Source organism: Semicossyphus pulcher, unplaced genomic scaffold, assembly GCF_022749685.1.
Source record: "Semicossyphus pulcher isolate SPU_LCO1_2020_fin unplaced genomic scaffold, fSemPul1.0.p SCAF_22, whole genome shotgun sequence".
Taxonomy (NCBI): Eukaryota; Metazoa; Chordata; class Actinopteri; order Labriformes; family Labridae; genus Semicossyphus; species Semicossyphus pulcher.
This window is the reverse complement of record NW_027211696.1, coordinates 21,001,795-21,023,441: the sequence shown is the minus strand read 5'-3', so window position 1 is coordinate 21,023,441 and position 21,647 is coordinate 21,001,795. Positions and strand designations below refer to the sequence as shown.

The 21,647-nt window shown below is 43.1% G+C and overlaps 3 protein-coding genes across 6 annotated transcripts; all 3 read left to right on the top strand.

The window, feature by feature from the left end:
- Nucleotides 1–5,956: 5,956 nt before the first annotated feature.
- On the top strand, nucleotides 5,957–13,304 carry LOC138602331 (drebrin-like protein B). 4 transcript variants are annotated; one of them, XM_069673802.1, is made up of 15 exons: nucleotides 5,957–6,571; nucleotides 6,699–6,754; nucleotides 6,864–6,976; nucleotides 7,087–7,161; nucleotides 7,994–8,137; nucleotides 8,607–8,684; nucleotides 8,773–8,924; nucleotides 9,007–9,061; nucleotides 9,759–9,824; nucleotides 10,718–10,829; nucleotides 10,906–11,118; nucleotides 12,237–12,290; nucleotides 12,452–12,543; nucleotides 12,838–12,907; nucleotides 12,984–13,304. In XM_069673802.1, exons 1-15 carry the CDS (start codon nucleotides 6,489–6,491, stop codon nucleotides 13,118–13,120), a joined length of 1,500 nt encoding a protein of 499 aa, XP_069529903.1. In that variant the 5' UTR covers nucleotides 5,957–6,488; the 3' UTR covers nucleotides 13,121–13,304. The 4 variants fall into 4 exon arrangements, with proteins under 4 accessions (XP_069529903.1, XP_069529901.1, XP_069529902.1 ...); XM_069673800.1 differs by having other exon boundaries at nucleotides 12,222–12,290; XM_069673801.1 differs by having other exon boundaries at nucleotides 5,958–6,571; nucleotides 12,449–12,543.
- A 378-nt stretch (nucleotides 13,305–13,682) lies between these two features.
- Nucleotides 13,683–15,784, top strand: LOC138602018 (cytochrome c oxidase subunit 5B, mitochondrial-like). The gene is made up of 4 exons (XM_069673378.1): nucleotides 13,683–13,792; nucleotides 14,713–14,783; nucleotides 14,900–14,999; nucleotides 15,279–15,784. The coding sequence occupies exons 1-4, from the start codon at nucleotides 13,696–13,698 to the stop codon at nucleotides 15,389–15,391; spliced, it is 381 nt and encodes a 126-aa protein (XP_069529479.1). The 5' UTR covers nucleotides 13,683–13,695; the 3' UTR covers nucleotides 15,392–15,784.
- Nucleotides 15,785–16,640: 856 nt separating this feature from the next.
- Nucleotides 16,641–19,500, top strand: LOC138602047 (cytochrome c oxidase subunit 5B, mitochondrial-like). The gene is made up of 4 exons (XM_069673414.1): nucleotides 16,641–16,774; nucleotides 17,744–17,814; nucleotides 18,614–18,713; nucleotides 18,993–19,500. The coding sequence occupies exons 1-4, from the start codon at nucleotides 16,678–16,680 to the stop codon at nucleotides 19,103–19,105; spliced, it is 381 nt and encodes a 126-aa protein (XP_069529515.1). The 5' UTR covers nucleotides 16,641–16,677; the 3' UTR covers nucleotides 19,106–19,500.
- Nucleotides 19,501–21,647: the final 2,147 nt, after the last annotated feature.

Below are 21,647 nucleotides of genomic sequence, written 5' to 3'. Positions count from 1 at the left end.
ATGTGAAGGTGACCAGTGCATACTGGCATTTTAACACTGGGCTTTTAAAGGATCATTGTTTTAGAGAGGCTTTTACTTATTTATGGAAGACGCACAGAAACAGCAAGGCTGCTTTTCCCTCAGTGCAGCGCTGGTGGGACTTTGGAAAAGTCCAGGTCAGACAGTTTTGTCAACAGTATACTCGCAACGTCACCAAGCACATGGCCCGCTGTCTGAGTGACCTGGAGACTGAGGTGGTAGAGCTCCAGAGTCTGGTAGATTCTACAGGAGATCAGGGGCACGTTGAGGCCCTGAAAGCTAAAAAGGCTGCTCTAGCCAACCTGCTGGGCATCACAGCACAGGGGGCTCTGGTTCGGTCCAGGTTCATGAGCTCCTCTCAGATGGACGCCCCCTCCCAGTTCTTCTTCAGCCTGGAGAAAAGAAACGGTCAGAGGACGATCATCCACTCTCTGCGCTCTGAGAGTGGATCCACAGTGACAGACAGCTCTGCGATCAGGAGCTACGCCACCTCCTTCTACAAGGAGCTGTTTCAGAAGGAGTTTGTGGAGGACGCAGAGCTGGCTGGTCGTTTTTATGATGGTCTACCTCAGGTGACGGAGGAGTCCAACACACTGCTAGAATCTGAACTGTCCCTGAATGAGCTGTACGCTGCTGCCATGAGCCTGCAGAATGGGAAAGCGCCGGGGATAGATGGTCTCCCGGTGGACTTTTATAAATCCTTCTGGGCCGTGATTGGTGAAGACCTGTTAGAGGTCATTCAGGCCAGTTTAAGGACTGGGCTGCTCCCGCTGAGCTGCAGGAGGGCGATCATAACCCTGCTGCCTAAAAAGGGAGACTTACAGGAGCTGAAGAACTGGAGGCCTGTGTCCCTGCTCTGTGGGGACTATAAGATACTGTCCAAGGCTTTGGCGTCCAGGCTGAGAGACGTGATGAGTGAGGTGGTCCACATCGACCAGACCTACTGTGTGCCCGGCAGGCTCATCAGTGACAACGTCACTCTGATTCGGCATGTTGTGGAGGTCTCTGGCTCGTTGGCTGAGGATACTGGTCTGATTTCTATAGACCAGGAAAAGGCTTTCGACCGGGTTGAACACCAGTACCTGTGGCACACGCTCAGTGCGTTTGGGTTCAGCCCAGGGTTCACAGCCAGGATACAGGTCCTGTACCGTGACATTGCGAGTATACTGAAAATCAATGGCGGTCTGGCTGCACCTTTTAATGTCCAGAGGGGGGTCAGGCAGGGCTGCTCGCTGTCGGGCATGCTGTATTCTCTCTCCATTGAGCCTCTGCTTCACAAGCTCAGGAGAGAGCTCTCAGGTGTGTCCTTCCCAGGCTGTCCCTCCACTTTTAAAGTCACGGCTTATGCAGATGACATCATGGTTTTAACCAACAAACAGACAGATATTGATATTTTAAAACAGAATGTGGACTTTTTTAACAAGATGTCATCTGCAAAAGTCAACTGGGGTAAAAGTGAAGCCCTGATGGTGGGTAATAAACTGTCAGACCACTTAACTCTGCCGGGGGGGCTCACCTGGAAAACGGGAGGGTTGAAGTACCTGGGGGTGTTTTTAGGTGACGAGTCGTTTTTAATGAAAAACTGGGAGAACGTTGTAGAGAAGGTGGAGGGGAGACTGAAAAAGTGGAGGTGGCTCCTGCCGGGCTTCTCCTACAGAGGGAGGACGCTGGTCATTAACAACCTGGTGTCCTCCTCTCTGTGGCACAGGCTGGCCTGCGTTGACCCCCCCTCTAACTTACTCTGTCGTGTCCAAGCTGTTCTCGTGAACTTTTTCTGGGACAAGCTGCACTGGCTTCCTCAGGCCGTCCTCTTTCTCCCTAAAGAGGAAGGAGGACAAGGACTTATTCATCTGGCCAGCAGAGCAGCTGCTTTCCGGTTGCAGTTTGTCCAGAGACTATTGTTCGGACACAGAGACTTGGTGTGGAGGCCGCTGGCTCACCTGGTCCTGCAGCAGTGCGGGGGTTTTAAACGGGACATGCCTCTATTTTTAATGGATTTTAAAAGCGTGAACTTTCGGGGTCTGCCACTGTTTTATCGAGGAGTTTTCACTGTGTGGAAAATGCTGGCGAAGGAGCGACCGGTCCAAAGTGCCTCTCTTCACTGGTTGCTGAAGGAGCCGGTGGTGCACGGCGGACGCCTGGATGCCCCCTGCTGGGCTGGTCCAGCAGTGTTTCAGGTGTTCATCAGAGCTGACCTGCTCACCCTGGGATCTGTGATAAATCTTGCTGGGCCTGGTCTGGAGGATGCGGCTGCTTTGGCGGCTGCTCTGGGGGTCAGATCGGTGAGGACCATTTGCCGGCTCCTGGAGCACTGGAGGCACCGCCTCACCGGACACGAGCGTCTCCTGCTGGAGGATCACAGTCGGGGTCTGGTGACTCCTCACGGTGACGACCCCTTCCCAGAGATCGGTCTGTGTGTGGACTCAGAGCAGCGCCCGGGGTTAAACCTGGAGGAAGCGAGGGGCAAACCTCTCTACAAACTGATGGTCTGGTGTCTCCACAAAGACAAACTGAACCAGCGTGTGGACACGCCGTGGAGACGCCACCTGAACCTGAGAGGTGATGGAAAACCTGCGTGGAGGAGTCTGTACAAAGCTCCTCTGACTAAGAAGGTGGCAGACCTTCAGTGGAGAGTGCTACACGGGATCTTAGCAGTGAACTCTTTCCTGTGTGTGATCAACCAGGCAGAGAGGGACACGTGTCCTTTCTGTCCTGGAACAGAGACGGTGTTTCACTGTTACAATGACTGTTGTCGCCTGTCGCCTCTTTTCTCTTTGCTGGACTCACTGGTTTTAAAGTTTGGAGAGTTTTTTAACAAACAGGTTTTTATTCTGGGTTTTAAGTACAAGAAAACTACAAAGCACAAGAGCCAGCTTTGAAACTTTCTCATTGGACAGGCAAAGATGGCCGTTTATGTGAGCAGGAAGAAAAAAATAGACGAGTTGACAAATATTGATCTGTGTCTGCTTTTCTCCCAAATGGTTAAAGCCCGAATCTCCATCGATTTTAGATTTTACAGAGAGATGCAGGATCTGGATCAGTTCATCCAGATCTGGGCTCATGGAAACATCTTGTGCTCTGTAGAACAGAACCAGCTTATTTTCTCACCTGAGTTGATGTGAACATCTGAGTGTGTATTTATTCATCTGTTGACGGGTTCATCAGGTTCTTAAAAAAAATGGCTGAATTTGTGTAAATGTTTCAAAAGATTAATTAGAATAAATGTTACTTATAAAAGTCAAAATCTCTCACTTTCTCTCTCTCTCTCTCACTTTCTCTCTCTCTCTCTCTCTCTCTCTCTCTCTCTCTCTCTCACTTTCTCTCACTCTCTCTCTCTCTCTCTCACACTTTCTCTCTCTCTCTCTCTTTCTCTCTCCCTCTCACTTTCTCTCTCTCTCTCTCTCTCACTTTCTCTCTCTCTCTCTCTCTCACTTTCTCTCTGTCTCTCTCTCTCTCTCTCTCACTTTCTCTCTCTCTCTCTGAGCGCATGGTGGGAGTGAGCGTGTTGGTCGGAGAGCGTTTGGAGTGTGTTTTTGATTATTTTCTATCTTTCTCTCTTGTTTAATTGTTATTGTTAGTCTCAGTTTAATAGTTTAGTTGTTTCTTTTGTGTTTTTTAGTGAAAGAACAGGTGAGATTAGGTAAGACAGGTGAGTTTGCAGGTAGGGGTGTCGGCAGCTAGGCAGTATGCCGGTTGTCGGCAGCCATGCCGAGCTGGAGAAGCTCACACGCCGACACGGTGTGAAGCTGCTGTCGGGTGGGGGCTTCTCGGTGGAGGAGGCCAGCTATGCTGTCGGGGAGGCTGTTGGTTTCGACAGTGTCAAGTCGGCCTCCCGGATGAACGGCGCCATAGTCATCTTTTTAGACCAGGTGATTAAAGCAGAGCAGGTAGTGGAGGAAGGAGTCGTGATCCGCGGCACATTCACCCCCGTCCTCCCGTTTCTAAGTTCTAAGTTGTGCAAATTGAATGTTTTGAATTTTGTTCCATAATGTTGTTTTTCAAAGTGATTTTCCATTTTTGCTTTCTTTGTAAGGTAAGGTAAACGTAAGATTGAAGGGTATTAGAAGATGAAGAATCTGAAGTGTAATATTCAGAGTAATTTCATAAAAACAACAGTCATTTTATGTAATCAATATGGCATTTAAAGGGTTAAATTTCCAAAAATGAATGAATATTTGCTATTTATGATCAGGACTGATGTTGGTTAAAAAAATGAATGTATAATATTTTTATTGACGTTTGTGGACAGTGTCCATTTTTCATCACAAAGGTGTAAAAAAGTAACAATTTGTGGTAGCTTCTCTAAGGGTTGAACAGGAAGGATTCAATATTTAACCCCCCCCCCCACACACACACACACACACACACACACATGTAGGAGGGGGCTCCGGCTGAAGGGCAGTTTTCATCACTCTTTATGGTTTCAGTTATGACACTGTGTCTTATAAAATACTAACATCTACATGACGGCTGCAGCAGGTGGAGGTCCTGACATGTTTTTTTTGTCATTCAGAGAACTGATCAGCTGCTCCATCCTCCAGCTCCTGTGAAGCCGTTACCATGGCAGAGTGAGTAATGAGAGCTTACTGTGAAATGTGCTTTGCTTTACAAGACTCCTTCTAATAATATCAATCATGCTTTAATAATTTACTTTAAACAGGTGAGTTATATGAAACATCACCCCGTCAGGCCCCAACTATAAGCTGTATTAAAAAGGAAAGTTTGAATCCTTCTCTGTATAGTAGAGAGGGTGTCTGCCTCCCGGAGCCAAACTGATGAATCACAGGAGAGGAGCCGGATTATTGAAGGGTTCATCTCCCAGACGAGTTCTGGGGTCTCTAAGTACCACAAGCAGGCCTGCACTCTGCAACACAATGTTCTAGAGAGGAAGCATGGCACCGTGAGCTCTGTAAGATATGATCACTGGTGTTTATAGAGGACGTATTGTTAATGTGCAGAAATAAGATCTGATGGAGAGGATTGAAACCAGCTTCCTGTGGTTCCTTTAACTTTGACATGCACAGAAGTTCAATGTTATCTAAGATGAGTTTTAGGAGTTCACTTAACACCAGGACAGGAACATCAATTATTTGTGATGAGGCTGATTGTCTTTAATCACAAACTAATTGACCTTTCATCATACATGTTACTGCTTTTATAAAAAGACCCCAGCAGGTGGAGTGATTATATTTCATTTGAATTTAAGTGCAGTAGTGTTTGAGCTCATGTCTTCACTTTTACAGGAACAGCTCATCCTCATTTGACTCCATCACCTCCAAAGTTCTGATCCGTCCAGGATCTCCTGCTGTCTACAGGCTGACTCCAAAGAAAGAGGAAATCGGAAATATAACAAGAGTGACTCTCAGTACTAAAAATGTGAGCAAGATAAACAAAACCATCTTACTCGTAGGTGAAACAGGAACAGGAAAATCCACTCTGATCAACGCCCTGGTCAACTACGCCCTGGGAGTGAAGTGGGAGGACGATGTCTGGTTTGAGATCGTGGAGGAGGAGAAGAACAGTCAGAGTGACAGTCGGACATCAGATGTGGTCGTGTACGAGGTCTTTGGTTTTGAAGGTAAAACTCTGCCCTACTCTCTGACCATCGTCGATACTCCTGGATACGGAGATAACAAAGGGACTGAACATGATGACATCGTCAGTCAAAGATTACTTGACTTGTTCAGCTCTCTTCACAATTAACTACGAAAACTGAGTTCATGTTCATGTGTGAGAGACACAGACTCTGCTGGACAGTAGAAACAATGCAGGTCTATGATACTTCTGAGTTTGCTTTACTTCTTAGATCTGGATGTTTGGGGCTAGCAGTTGAGTAGCTTAGCTTAGCATGAAGACCGGTTGCAGTCTTCTGTCTCTATGCCAAACAATCGCAAATAAATCACACCCTGTTTTATGTCTTCCAGGTCACTCTCTCTCTCTCTCTCTCTCTCTCTCTCTCTCTCTCTCTCTCTCTCTCTCACTCTCTCTCTCTCTCTCTCTCTCGCTCTCTCTCTCAGACACACACACAGACACATACACAAACACATTTGATATCCTTATTGTATCCTGGTTTTGTTCGTTTCTGAGTGAGGGCCGTATTGAGGAGAACACACCCAGGAATAAGATGAATACATGGATACTTTCTAATCCAGACACATTATTGTCCTGCTAATGAAAGGATGAGTGTAAGTGAGCGGTGAGTAACCTCTGTAAGAATGTGGTTCTTCTCCCCCGACTGGTTCGACACATCAGAGTGCAGCCCTGGAAATCTCAATAAATCAGAGTCTCAGTCGCTCTGCTGCGTTGCTGAGGAGCTTCAACAACAAAAAAAGGATTTATAACATCACATCTTTACTCATTTGTGTCGTGGATTTTCTGGGAAGCTCTCCTGAGGCTCTGTTGAGGCTGAGGCTCTGTTGAGCTCGGTGTGCGTTTGATTACAGGCCTTGAAGGAAGAAACCTGGACTAACATGGCTGTGAATCTGAGTAAGAATGGTGCCGCACTCATGGCCGCTTATAAAGAGGTGGTGGACGGCAAGTCGGATACAAACTGGTGAGCAGATTTTTACTTAGAGACAATAACACTATGAGACATTTAAAGATTTTAACTTCCTTGTTGTCATCTCGGTGCTCTCCTAATACTCAGTTATTCCTGTGTTTACACCTTTGTGTGTTTTCAGGGCGCTGTTTACCTATGAAGGGAACAGTAATGATATTCGCCTGGCAGAGAAGGGAGGTAAGCTTCATGTACTTATTATAAAATATCACAGTAAAAGTGCTGCAGTATTCTCAGCTTTGTGTGTGTGTGTGTGTGTGTGTGTGTGTGTGTGTGTGTGTGTGTGTAGATGGTGGGTTAGAGGAGATGGTGGAGGAGCTAAACAGCGGGAAGGTGATGTACGCTTTCTGTCGTGTTCAGGACCCCAACTCTGGTCTGCCCAAATATGTCCTCATAAACTGGGTGAGACACACACACACACACACACACACACACACACACACATTCAGTTATCCTTGGATCAGTGGGGTTAATGTGTGTCTAATGTGTGTTCATATGTACACACCCATCAGACAGGTGAAGGTGTGAAGGACTCCAGAAAAGGCTTGTGTGCCAACCATGTGAGCTCGATGGCAAACTTCCTGAAGGTGAGTGTGACTCTGAAATATTCTCTTACTGTTCATTTAAAACACTGCTGTGTGAATGTTAACCTCTTCACATATGTTGGGGTCTAAATGACTGATAGGTACAGAAAGTTTTAGAACATTCAATCAAAGGTCGTCCACTAAAGGTTCTTGTTGTTTCCACTGACAGGCTCAGATTGTTCTTCTAAGTGTGTGACAACATGACAGAAAGGATCCCTGCAGAGATAGACCTTTTTGTTACAGAGGAAGATGATTGTTTTAACCACACACAGACGTTACATCGCTCTCTGCACACACACCAGACTCCATTCAGAAAAACACTGATTTAAGCTCACAGGACACAGGAGCTGCTGGTCTGCCCATACTTTGAGCTATTGTGTGACTATTTTGTGTTAGGCCAGATGCAACACAATATTTGTTTGATACATATTTGCACAAAGAATCTTAACGGTTGAGGCACCGATGGACCAGGAACTCCATTCTGTGAGGTAAAATACTGTTTTTATGAATGGAGTCTGGTGTGTGTGCAGAGAGCGATGTAACGTCTGTGTGTTGTTAAAACAATCATCTTCCTCTGTAACAAAAAGGTCTATCTCTGTAGGGATCCTTTCTGTCATGTTGTCACACACTTAGAAGAACAATCTGAGCCTGTCACTGGAAACAACTAGAACGGAAGTATTTTGGTCCTAAAGATTATGTTGCAGACAGTAGTGCAGCTGAAATTTCCCCATTAACAGTTTCAAAGCAAATGCATTTTTGTAGTTTTATCTTCACCACCGTTCTGTCTGGGAACCTGTAAATGTAATGTAATGCCTCTTGATGTGTGCGACCACAGGGAGCTCATGTGACCGTAAACGCCCGAGGAGAGGAAGACGTGGAACCGGAGAGCATCCTGGCAAAAGTGGCCAAAGCGTCCGGAGCCAACTTCAATTTCCACAAACAAACACAAGGATACAGAGACGCCCCCCGAGGACCTGTGGTGAGGAGACGCACGCTTATTATAGCTTGTCCCACTTAGCCTGTTAAGTAGTTATATAATGTCTTCTTCAACTCTGTGGGAGAAAGTAACCCGATGACATCATAGTGATGTCACCTGTGTTATCTCTTGGGCTTGGAGACAAAAACATAAAACTTAACAATTTGTTACAAACTGGAAGTGTGGAGTAAGAAAGGTGTTAACTTGGCAGGTAGGGAGGGTCTAATGAAAAGACAGCAATGAGTTGCATTATGGGAAATGTAGGACACATCGCAAAAACTTGAAACCAAGATGTTTCTGCTTCTTCTGCAAAGATTTGTTTTTTTTTTAAACGTTTCTCTCACAAGTCCTTTAATGAAGTGTAAAACTAACTGAACTCGACCCAAGTAATAAGTCGTCTAATTTCTGTGTGAAAGTTTTGCCCAGCTTTGTGTAAGCTTGAGCATAATTCCTGTTTTGTCTGATCTAACAGGGTTCTGTGTATCGGAAGGTCAACGCTGTGGAAGAAATCCAGCAGATCAATAAGGACGACTTCTGGTCCAAAGCTCAGGTTGTTGATTCTCGAGTATCTGATAACCTGAGTATCTGTCGTGTTATTTGATTTAAAACTAACCATGTGTTTTGTCCATGTCCTTCAGAGGGATGAAGAAGTTCGTCGACAGGAGGAGAACCATCGGGCGGAGCTGGAGAGGCAAACGATGGAGAGGGAGAGGAGGGAGATGGACGAGAAGCAGGCGAAGGAGAGGGAGATGAAGGCGAAGGAGAGAGCTCAGCAGATCGAACAGAACAAGTGAGTCAAACACATGAAAAAACCTCACATAACTGAAGAATGATACCACTCATCAGTGCTCTTTGTGTTCATGGTGTTTCAGGCTCTATCAGAAGCAGAGAGAAGAGGAGGAAAGAGAGAGGGAGCAGCAGCGACTGGTGAGCTGAATCGTCTGGTTTATTACAACCTGGGTCTCATTGGCAAGAAACACAATCGGACAGGTTGATCCAATGACCTGCTGGGAGTATTAAGTTGTAGTCAGACCAAAAGCTAAGCAAAATGTTCGATGGACAATTAAATACAAAGTAAATGCAAAGATGCAAAGAGATGCAACTTTGTCAAACCAAACTCCATTCAAAAAACAGTCATTTTAACAGTAGTCTTCTTGTTGTCTTACAGACAGACCTGAAAAAAAACCTGACTTCAGCCTGTTTACAAACCTGCATCCTGATGTAGTTCTCTCAGCATCCTCTCAGCCTGTTTATTGTCATTAAATCTCAGTAACATCTGTTTGTTGTGGCTTCATAGCGCTGTAGTGAGACAGATCTCAGCCCACGTGTGACTTGTTAGATACAGTGAAACTGCCACTCAGCGGAGACAGATGGACAGGCGCTCCACAGCTGAGACAGAACGCCGGTAGTTGGTGTCCATCAGAGAAATCCTGGCACTGATCCGAGCTCACAGCTCATCACACTGGGCACTGGTCAGCCTCAAGGAGCTGGAAGCAGCAGGAGAGTTCATCAGACACAGCTCAGGAGGAGGAGGGGAGATTTCATGACGACCCAAGTTGTAGTAAATTGATATTTGCCTGTTTTAGACGGTGTACTGTCAGATAACATCATGTGTCTGTTTTAGAACCAGCAGGAAAATGAAAGCAGGAACACAGGAATCAGCTCTGCTGCGTCTGTACAGAAAGCTAACGTAAGTCTACATGTAAAATAGCAAATGTAATAAAAGAATCAATAATTTTAACATCATTTCATTAACATTCAGTCACACAGTGTGAGGAGGAGCAGCTGTTCTGTTTACCAGTGATGGAAAGCAAATATGTACATTTACTCAGTAGTTCAAGTAATTTGATGAACCAGGACTTTAGATTTTATTCTATTTTACAATTTATGATTTCTGAGGGCTGTAATTTAGCTTCCCTTTGGAGTATTTTTAAATGAATGTAGACGATTGAAACTCTTACGATCTAAAAACTATTCTACTGCCCCTGTTTTCCTTTTAAAATACATTATATACAGTAATACAGTTTCTTTGTCCATTTGATGCTAGCTGTAAATACTACATTACCCATGAGCCACAGCAGCCATTGCTGTGAGAGATTCTTAAACTTCCCAGATTAAGAGGGTCGATTATTTTGATCTAATAAAGATAATAAAGTGAGATTTATTCAACAGAATAATTGTGATGATACAGCTCACCGTTTGTGGCCCTGTGATTGGATGTTCCTTACCAAAATGCACCCTGGGAGTCGTAGTCTCCTTCTGCTTTTTATGTCTAGATTCTTGTACCTTTGAAAATCAGATGATTTCATCACAAAATGAACACCTGGAGTTTAAAAGAAGTGGTTGTTTATGAGACAGGTAGAGTCTAATGAAAGAAGCCATGTTGTTGCATTATGGGAAATGTAGGCTTCTGTTTAGCTTGAAACCTACCCAGGATAAAATGTCCATAAAGAAGGGGAACAGACCTCTGCTGCTTTGATTTTGACCTTGGTTTTACAGTCTATCTCTTGCACGTCTCCTTTTCTTTACAGAAGTGCAACATCAAATTTTTGTAATACCCCTTTAACTGTTGGTTTTTTACAGGAGGCTAAATCGTTGATTTCTCAGAGGTCGTTTAATCCCAGAGACGTGTTCAAGCAGAGGGAGCAGAGCTTTGAGGCCAGCAACAGACTGTCTCCTGCAGCATCGCGACCTGGTAAAAACACGTCCAGCCTCAAACATGACCGGATGGAACATGAAGGGATTAATGATGTTCATGTTGTCACTCTCAGGGAAGCTGCAGAGTCCGTTTCTAGCTCAGAAATCCTTCGAGAGAGAAACACCGGTGAGGCCGCGATCTCCACCAGCACCGCATGCGGTCCCTGTCCTTCCCATGGCCCCGCTGTCTCCGGTCGCACCTGCCTCACCTGTGCTGTCTCTCTCACCTGTCCCAGCTGTCTCCCCGACACTGCCAGAGACGACAGGCTCACCTGTGCCATCTGCAGGTCAGACACACGACACAGTCTCCTGTTCTCCTGTGAGCCCTTTGGGATGGTCGGCTGGTTTAGTGAGGATTAGTCAGTTCAATATAAAAGTCAGTTCTTCTGTGATCCTGAAAGGATTCACAGATCTTAGAAGTTGACTGTTTACAAACACTAAGAAACTAATGTTGACAAAGTGTATGCTGCTTCAAAAATCAACCTATGCACCACTACATACCCATCACTTTAATGTGAATGTACGTATGAGCCTGCCTGTTGGAAAGCACAAACTGTACATGAAAAGTGGACGTAGACATCTTGATCTCACCCGATGGTTTGTGGACTGCTGTTTGGAAGCCTAAAGTTTGACATTATGCTGCCGCCATCTTGTTTTTTGGAGCCAGAAGTGAAGAGGTGGAGCTAGAGAAACTGGTGCTAGTACTAGCTTTGTTTGCATGATACATTTGTAAATCACAGTAACAGTGAATTTCAAATATGGTAAAAAATGTAAACAAAATGTAACCAAACAATTCACAAGACGTTTTTCAAACACTCCCCTCTCTCTGGTCTGTGTGACTCTCAATGGGAGCATCAGTGACTAAAAGAACATCATGCTGTGTTGAAGAAGACTTGAAACTAGAGACTGAGACCATAAACTCGTTAGGAACATGTTTACTGAGGGAGTAAACCAGGAGAGGAGGAGGAGCATTTTCTCATAGACCTAACAGGTCTACAGCTTCTTCTTCTTCTTTTATTTTAGGCACGTTGTGTGCATTGCTGCGTCCCAAAGGTGTGGAGACAGTAATCACTCGACACTTTATTAGAACAGGTCTACGTGTGGTGATTGGTTGGTTTGAAGGGAACGGGTTTCACCTTTGTTTATTGGTAGTTGGCCAACCAGCTTAGAGATGCTTTACTGCCACCAGCTGGGCTTGAGTGGAACATGCAGTACGGCTTGGTTCAACTCTTAATTTACATACAAGATTAATACAAGAGAGCTAGTAATGATGCACTTTGAGTAAAGATAAGTTTAAAATTCTAGAAAATCAGACATTCTGTTTGAGCGATCTGAAGAGCATGTTTTTATGGGAGTTCTGACGCAGTGTTTGACTTTGGGATCCACACAGACGCTGCTTTCACAGAGGAGGAGGAGTGGTCAGACGACTTTGATGACGAACCAGATGAAGCTCCTCCAGGTAAGATGCCATCTGTGATCCGATAATAACGATGTTCTTCTACATTTTATAGAATATAATTCATTATAAAAACCATTTTTGAGGTAATATAAAAAAAAACGTGGTTATGAGGATTTGCTGCATCCTTGGATTTGCTTTTTTCTGCGTGTTATCTACAGCAGAAAGTCCAGCTCATGAGGATCTGTATGAGGCACCACAACCAGCTGTGACGGAGGAAGACTTGTATGAAGATGTTTACCTGAACAACCCCACAGTGAGTTCGCTGTTGTTGATGTTTATTTTACTCTCCTCAGCTCGTTGTTTATTTGTCCTGCCCACAACTAGAGTGGATAAATCTCAACGCTTTCAAAGTGTCATTTTAAGAGAAAGATCTGTAAAAATGCAATGAACATTGGACACTAAAAATGTGGCCCATTTAGCGGCTGAAGAGACAGATATTTGCGTCAGGAGGTGGTGGAGACCAAAAACTGAGCTAAAAGAGAGAGACTCTGTGAAGATGCTCATGAGGATAAAATTAACCGTTATTGAATGTTGTTTCAAACATCAGGCTGAAGAGAACAATGTGGAAGCCAGTGTACAAGACATCCGGGCCAGAGCTCTGTATGACTACCAGGCGGGTACGTACCCACGCACACACGCAAACACTGTTGTTTCTGTACATGTTGATGTTTCACCATTACATCTCCTCCACAGTGGACGACACTGAGATAACCTTTGACCCTGAAGACATCATAACGGGGATAGAGATGGTGGACGAGGGTTGGTGGAGAGGTTACGGACCAGACGGACACTACGGCATGTTCCCCGCAAATTATGTCGAGCTCCTCTAGCTTTCATCGCCATTCTTATGTTTCCTTTTAGAAAACAAAAACATCCCCTAAGGTATCTAACAGACAGGAAATAGATATGAAACTAAATGTTTCTGTTACATCAACTTCTTTGTCTTTGTAAAATTAAAGTTTTGCCAATATTTGTCCTTGTTGTCTGTCTGAATGTTGTAAAAATCACAATAAATAAATGTATCATTCGTCAAGTCTAGCCATGTATGTGAATGTGGACTATTTGCCTCAACAGCACATCAGTAAATATATGATTCATTTTATTATAATGAATTCATCATGGAATTTGGTTTTTTTAGACTTACTTTGATAGATAAATGTGACCATGATTTATATATAGATGGAAGTATTATAAACGATATCTATGATTGATAACATACATTCTTTAAATAAACCCAAAATCATATATATTAAACCACAAGAATAAGGAGTACGAACAGTTTCCAATCAAATTATGTAAAAACTAAATAAAACAAAAAATAAAGGACGCTGTTACGTCAAAACGCGGTGACGAACTGGTACATGTTCGACGTCATAAACCTGCGACCAGCGACTGTCAAGAAGAAATGGCTGCAAGGTTACTTCTCCGCTCGGCTGTGCGAGCCGCAACAACCTGCCGGGCCTCCCCGGTCCTGGCTCTGACCCGCGGGATGGCGGCAGGAGGTGAGGACGGAACCAACAAGTAGATATAAGTCTTTTAAAGGCGGAAAACTCTTTAAAAAAGAGTTTGTTCATGGCAAGGACAGATAAATATACTGACGGCGGAAGACCTCCTGCCTCTGTGATAACGTTCTTCTCAACACTGAAGATCAGGCCAAAGTTAGTTTAAAAATCTGCGCTTTTATTTAGAAGTCACGAACTGTTTAAACTGTAAAGCTCCTACAACAACAACTTTTCTACAATAGAATCAGGAAAAAATGTCATCATTTCGGCACACATTGTGAAAACAGGGGAGTTGATAGTGAGCCTATAATTTTTAATGTATTTTACTTGGACTCTTTCTGTTATTAAAACGAGCACCACCTTTAGTGGTGTTTGAATGTGTTATTTGTACGTTCATGTGATTGATCTAGCTGCTAAAAAAAGAAAGGTGATAGCGGAAGTTTACATGAAGTTCAAGTGTACTCTGCTGCAGTGCTGGTATGGTGGAAATGGTGATAATATAATCACTAATGCTTTATTTTTAAACTTCCTAATCCGTCCAACGTTTATTATGTTCATTATATAATTTGTTTCTGGTTATAGGTAAAATAACGACAATGTTTAATAGGAACAACTCGGCTAAGAGCATTTCAATCAGCTTAATGTAAAAGTGTAATTATAAAGTATAAGATGTATTTTTGTCAACAGGCAATCAGTCATCAAATTTAGAACAGGTTTGCAATAATCAATGACTTGTTAATGAATTTAACACATTATAGTTTAAATAGCTCTTTCATGTAATGTATCTTTATAATGATTACAAGGAGTTCTTCTCATGAAATTTCCCTAAAATTTGGAAATAATTCAGATATTATGAACAAGTTAAAGTGTGGTAGTATTTTAGGTTTGATTGAAAAACTAACGTTATTTGGTCTCAACAGGAATTCCCACTGATGAGGAGCAGGCCACTGGACTGGAGAAGATCATCATGAAGGCCATGAAGGAGGGAGCGGTAACACATCTCTGCTGCTATCAATGATTACAGTGTTATTTAATGAATGAAGTCTGACTTTATTCAATGAGTTTCATAGATTCTTCAGTAACTATCTCTAACTCGCGCCTCTCCAGGATCCCTACAGCATGATGAAGCCAAAGGAGTACGTCGGCTCCAAGGCCGACCCCCACCTCGTCCCCTCCATCACAAACAAGAGGATTGTGGGATGTGTCTGTAAGTCACCTGTCAAATAGCTCCACTTGGTTTTAACCACCTGGTCACACCTTCAACTTTAAAGGGTGTGAAAATAACACACAGCAGATGAATTTACAATCAGCATAAAATATTTAGCTTCATGAAAACATTCTGTAGAGGATTAAAAACAAAAACTTTCCACCACAGTTTTAAGTAATCCTGCTGTGGGTTTAGGGTCAGGGACCCTAATGGTAACACCTGCTGAACTTCAGCATGTTGGCACTGTCATGTTCTGAACTGCCTTTTATGTCTCTGCAGGTGAAGAAGACAACACGGCTGTAGTTTGGTTCTGGCTTCATGAGGGCGAGGCCCAGCGCTGCCCGTCCTGTGGTTCCCACTACAAACTGGTGCCCCATGAGCTCCCCCACTAACTCCTACCAAGCTGTTATTCTAGATGACTCAGCTGTGTGTCTGCGCAGTGTTAGCTCTCTGAAATATTCCTCTCACCTTCAGACAGAGACAACTTCATTCTTCACTCTCCAGGAAGTTTATTTATGTCCTATTGGTTCAGTCTACTTCCTGGTCTTAGGTAGTGAGCTCTCGTCTGATTGGTCTTCGACTCGTTCTGTTACTTGACCTGCTGACCTCATCAGTCTTTGCTTTACATCTTACCTCTAACAGAGGGATCACATGTGGTTTGGGACACAACAGTTTCTTTTAAACATTTCCATTCAGCTGCAGTTTACATTCACTCATGTACTGTACAACGTTACACTCGGTCCACTCAGCTCCTTTTACTGAACCATTAAACTTTTTGAACTCCTGTTTGAAGACATCTGTCTGTTTTTGCACAATTTCCTGCTGCTTGACATTCATGGTTGGTACAAGTGTATTAATATTAACATTAAAGGAGCATGATTATTTTAAGTTAACCTGCTAAGTTAAATGTGCCCCTAACATGGGAGGGGATCTAACTGTATGAGGGAGAAGAGGCAGCTTGTGTTTGTTGGTGCCTTCAGGATGAATGTGTGAGATCAATGACTGGCTGAATGGGAAAAACTTGTTCCTGTTAGCTTTGCTGATTTTTGGAACATAAACACTTATTTGCCAGTTTATGGGGTACACCTTGTAAAGATTTAAAATTGGAATCTGAAAAAGCTTAACTTTCCATGTATGTCTACACATTTTCATCTATATGTTGCAAACAATTTTCCAGAAAAAAAGTTGACATACAGCTAAAAACAAGCACAGTAAATATGTACAAATAAGGTTAAAAACAAACAAACAAAAACTTAATTGTTATATACATACAAAAAATCAAGACACAGTCATCAGTACATGGAGGATGGTGTATAAGAAGAAAAGTAAGGAAAGACCCAGGGGTACCTTTAATAAAAATATTATAAAACACTGAGTTTTGTAGAGTTTTTGTCAGTGAAGTTAGTGTTTTTTCAGATATTGTTCAATCTTATTGAGAAAAAACAGCAAAAGTTTAGAATTTTGAAAAGGCATAAAAACACAAATGAGTTTATTATTTTAAACAATTTATTTTATGTGTGAATAAAGTGTCAAAATAGTCGTAAAACTGTGACTGAGATTAAATATAAATCTAAACAGAGCTTCTAAAGCTTAATAACGTCAAAACCCAGCGACACGTCAATAAAACCCGGACGTCATCAGCCTGCGATCAGATTGAGGTGACAGCAGAGAAAGCGAAATGGCTGCAAGGTTACTGCTCCGCTCGGCTTTTAGAGCCGCTAAAACCTGCCGGGCCGCCCCGGTCCCGGCTCTGACCCGCGGCATGGCTGCTGGAGGTGAGGACGGAGCCCACTTTGACATTTATAACCTGAAAGACTCGAATAATAGGAATTCAAAAGGCAGTTCGTCCCAGAGAGCTAAGGCGGAAGACCTCCACACGCTAGCTCGTTAGCATTAGCAACGCTAACAAGTCTTTACTGCTAGCTGCGAGAGGTCAAACGTGATTTAAATTGATTAATTTTCAATGTTAGTGATTGCTACAAATTAATTCTGTTCTCATAACGAGGCATGTTGTTTGTATGTAATGAAGGATTATTTACAGTTTTTTTTTCTCACAATAATTTAAGCTAACATTGCTAGCACTGACCACAACACAGAACGTCAGCTAGCTTAAGTGTCTCAAAAGTGATTGAACAGCCGTGTGAAATATCAGTGCAGCTAAGAGGTTTAGGGAAGTTGTACTTAAAGACCAACAGAGTACAAAAATAAACATTTTGACTCAGTTATCAGATAGTATGAAATGCTTTTAATGGCCTGCTGTTTCGATGGTATTCGGAAGCTTTATGGCTGGATAGTTTACCTCAAGGTTTAATAAAGTGCTATATCATTTATGACCATGTCCTTAATATTAGAGCTGAAAAGGTTTGTTGATCATGATGATTGCAGTTATGACGTTTATGAAGCTCACATATATCAAACCTGTCTTGGCTGCTGCTTCCTTATGTGACAATCACAGCATTAAAGAGTCAACTAATCAACAGAGTTACTCTGTGAAACATGCTGAACTGTAGAGAGACATGTGACTGCTCGCTGTTGTTCACATGCACACCGGGCAATGTTAACAGGGCTAATGTAGTTGCATATTGCAGATTTTCCACGTTTCCTGAGGTCTCAGTTATAATCAAATCAAAATAATTCTCATTTGTGATCCTAGTTTATGTTAACAGTAAGGTTGCTGCTTAATGTTACCCTCACTTGTTGCCTTTGTCCCAATTATGAGACACATTCTTAACTTATATTGGCAGGCATTCCCACTGACGAGGAGCAGGCCACAGGACTGGAGAAGATCATCATGAAGGCCATGAAGGAGGGAGCGGTAAGATCATCAGTCTAAATAAGCATTTGTCTCCGATCTGCTCTGAAGTGAGAGCGACACATTTTTTACAATCGTCTGAAACAACTCCAGAAGGAAGGAAGGAGGTCAGTGCGGAGAAGTAAGACGTGATCAGTTGTTTTGGTTTACTGGTTTATCACCAAAACTACCGCTGTTGTGCAGTCAGATAACCTGCAGGAAATGGACATTTGGACATCCCCGTTGTTTTATGTAGAATCTGTGTTTCGCTCATTGTATCATCCAGTTAAAAGACATTACAAAAGCTGTAAAGTATTAAGTCTTTTTAGGAGATAAAAAGAGGGTGTTACTCGTTACTCTGGAGCCTGTTATCTGGAGCCAGCAGGCGTGTGTCAGACGGAGTGGGACATTAACTTCACTTATCTCTCAAATAAAGTACATATCATTTCTTGTTTTTCACTTGCCGGTCCCAGAGAATTTGGAATAATGAGCTTCGATTGTCACAGCTACACCTGAGAGATCCATCTGTCACTGTTGAAATGTAAAGTTTTATTCATCAGAATGAGTCAGTGTAGCAAGAAAAAGAAAGTACCCTATGTACCTCCTCTGATTCTCATCGCAGTGATGAAGCAGAAGTCTTTAGTAGCAGTGGACGGCGGTGATGCGTCCTTATAGTTTGCTTCAGAAGTCAGATTGATTTACCAAAATAAAAGCATGCTTTACACCATATTAATCACAACACCAGCAGGATTTTAGACAGGAATACTCGGCGTTCCATGATCCTCGTTTCTGTAATGTGACCGACTCCTCTTCTCTCCCTCAGGATCCCTACAGCATGATGAAGCCAAAGGAGTACGTCGGCTCCAAGGCCGACCCCCACCTCGTCCCCTCCATCACAAACAAGAGGATTGTGGGATGTGTCTGTAAGTCACCTGTCAAATAGCTCCACTTGGTTTTAGCCACCTGGTCACACCTTCAACTTTAAAGGGTGTGAAAATAACACACAGCAGATGAATTTACAATCAGCATAAAATATTTAGCTTCATGAAAACATTCTGTAGAGGATTAGAAACAAAAACTTTCCACCACAGTTTTAAGTAATCCTGCTGTGGGTTTAGGGTCAGGGACCCTAATGGTAACACCTGCTGAACTTCAGCATGTTGGCACTGTCATGTTCTGAACTGCCTTTTATGTCTCTGCAGGTGAAGAAGACAACACGGCTGTAGTTTGGTTCTGGCTTCATGAGGGCGAGGCCCAGCGCTGCCCGTCCTGTGGTTCCCACTACAAACTGGTGCCCCACGAGCTCCCCCACTAACTCCTACCAAGCTGTTATTCTAGATGACTCAGCTGTGTGTCTGCGCAGTGTTAGCTCTCTGTGAAATATTCCTCTCACCTTCAGACAGAGACGACTTCATTCTTCACTCTCCAGGAAGTTTATTTATGTCCTATTGGTTCAGTCTACTTCCTGGTCTTAGGTAGTGAGCTCTCGTCTGATTGGTCTTCGACTCGTTCTGTTACTTGACCTGCTGACCTCATCAGTCTTTGCTTTACATCTTACCTCTAACAGAAGGATCACATGTGGTTTGGGACACAACAGTTTCTTTTAAACATTTCCATTCAGCTGCAGTTTACATTCACTCATGTACTGTACAACGTTACACTCGGTCCACTCAGCTCCTTTTACTGAACCAATAAAGTAACTAATATTAATCTGCTGTGGATGTGCTTTAATTTCTCTTTTCTTCTTGTCAAGTTAAATTCAAGTTCCTGCAAAGTGGACGAGTTCCCGGCCGCATGTCTCAAAATGATGAAGAGGACTCTTTAAAATGCTGCGGGAGTAAACGACTTTATGAACAATTTTACCCCCTCTGAAAGTTTGTATTTGTCTAGAAGTCTGAAATTAAAGAACATCTAATATCTATATTTCAATTTATAAATGAGATTTGATTCTGCTTAAGATAAAACAGAAAACGTAAACAGAGAAGCAGGAAAGTAAACGATGCACATGAGAGACATTAGAATTTATGAGCACTAATAAGTTCAGACGATCAAGATGTCAAGGTTTGATAAATGCGACTGCGAGCTTTCTGTTAAAGGTCCTGAGTAATCTCTATTTACAGATTCTACATAGAAACGTAGCGTCTGCTGGCAGGAGCGTGGATTTATAGGACAGGAAGTGTTCTGGTTTCTGTTTGTTGTCCGAGTAATATTGACCAATCAGCGGGCTGCGGCGTATGCAGGAAAAACGGTCCGTGTGGAGAGCGTAATCCAACGTAATGATATCCCGACTCCCATCAGCTGTATGTAACAATTTATTGATCTCTATAAACAAACATCTGCGTGCTAACAGCTAACAATCTGTTCTAGATCTAAAATTCAACTTGTCATAGTTTCCTTCTCCTCTTGAGGACAGACCTGACAAAGCTTCATGTTGTTCCTAATCTGCATCATGATGTTGTTCTTTCAGCAAACTGAAGAGCCGTTAATTAAAGTCGATCACAAGAGAATCTGTTTCTGTTTGGGCTTCATCCCGCTGCAGTAAGCCAGAGTGCAGCCTCTGTGTAACTTCCTGTTTACAGTGAGACTGAGACTCAGCACAGACAGATGAACGGGCGCTCCTCCGGGGGATGGGACGAACCGAGAGATGACAGCGTTTACTTAGCAGACACATCTGGAGGGAGAATTTACCTTTGATCTGAACACACGGTCGCTTCTCGAGCTGCTGACTGGACTGTAAACGATGCAGCGCAGGGAGGAGGACGTCTGGGCTGGAAGCTGTTTATCGCTAAACCAGAATGCCTGCATAGTTCACTCCCACAGGGGATATCGTCATCAGACTAAAGCCGATGGGTTCTGAGATTGGGCACTGAGACTTGCAAACCAAAGTGGTGTGACGTCCCATCAAATGTTAACAGTTTGTTAAATCTCTTCTTTTTTTATTCGTCATGACAATAACATTTAGTGCACGAAAACGGCATTAATCTGAGATCTACCTTTAATATTCAAAAACAACTTCTAACATCTGAAGTCTACACATCATTAGTGAGTTCAGCTTGTGGGATGAATGTTTGTCCTGTCCCAACATGATTTTAGGAGACGTTTATTGTGAAACATGTCAGACAGGTGACTGTGATTGCAAGTCTCTGCCACCAGAGGGCGCCAACTCCAAACATATTCAACTTCTGCTCAAAGTGTCATTAAACAAACAGCTGTGTTTTTCAAATGATATCAACTCTGTATTTTATCCTCCGTCTTTATATCAGCAGGTAAAAGTTGCTGCTTTTGAGACTTTTCACAGGTGTTTATATTTTCAGGCTGAAGTGAAGTGAAAGGTGTGTTTGGTGTCTGACATGGCAACACGAGCCGAGCACGGAGCAGCAGGGGTTTAAAGGTAACACGGTCAACACAGAGAGGGGGGACGTTCGATTCCCCGTCCATCTGCGCGCACAGTTTACACGTCCTCACACGGAGACGGACTCAGAGGAGGAAAGTCACAGGAGCTGGAGGCTGAATATAACAAGGAATCTGATCTCATGGTGCGAACAGCAAACAGAGGAGAACATGGAGGAAGGCCAACATAAACACAGAAGTGTTTAATAATGCTGAATATGAAAAATACAATAAAACAGGTTTTCATCAGCACTCAGTAGAAAAACAAGCTTTGAATATTTCCGCTCTTTTAATTGACTCCTTCTCCTGTGAGAGTTTAACACGAACACAAACAGGTGCACGGAGACTTTAAAGTGCTGAAGAGAGGGCACTTCCTTTTTGTACAAACTCTGGATTTTCAAAACAAAAGACTTGAGGTTTGCTGTGAACTGATAATAACTGTGTGTTTGAGTGTTTCCTCTCTTCTT

Excerpts from the sequence above, each read along its gene's own strand:
- LOC138602331 (XM_069673799.1), top strand. The coding sequence starts at position 6,489 with ATGGCTGTGAATCTGAGTAAGAATGGTGCCGCACTCATGGCCGCTTAT. Across the intron at positions 9,062-9,758 it reads AGAGGGAGCAGCAGCGACTG|AACCAGCAGGAAAATGAAAG; the intron begins GTGAGCTGAATC and ends TGTCTGTTTTAG. Across the intron at positions 11,119-12,221 it reads CTCACCTGTGCCATCTGCAG|ACGCTGCTTTCACAGAGGAG; the intron begins GTCAGACACACG and ends GGATCCACACAG.
- LOC138602018 (XM_069673378.1), top strand. The coding sequence starts at position 13,696 with ATGGCTGCAAGGTTACTTCTCCGCTCGGCTGTGCGAGCCGCAACAACC. Across the intron at positions 14,784-14,899 it reads AGGCCATGAAGGAGGGAGCG|GATCCCTACAGCATGATGAA; the intron begins GTAACACATCTC and ends GCGCCTCTCCAG. Across the intron at positions 15,000-15,278 it reads GAGGATTGTGGGATGTGTCT|GTGAAGAAGACAACACGGCT; the intron begins GTAAGTCACCTG and ends ATGTCTCTGCAG.
- LOC138602047 (XM_069673414.1), top strand. The coding sequence starts at position 16,678 with ATGGCTGCAAGGTTACTGCTCCGCTCGGCTTTTAGAGCCGCTAAAACC. Across the intron at positions 16,775-17,743 it reads CCGCGGCATGGCTGCTGGAG|GCATTCCCACTGACGAGGAG; the intron begins GTGAGGACGGAG and ends TTATATTGGCAG. Across the intron at positions 17,815-18,613 it reads AGGCCATGAAGGAGGGAGCG|GATCCCTACAGCATGATGAA; the intron begins GTAAGATCATCA and ends TCTCTCCCTCAG.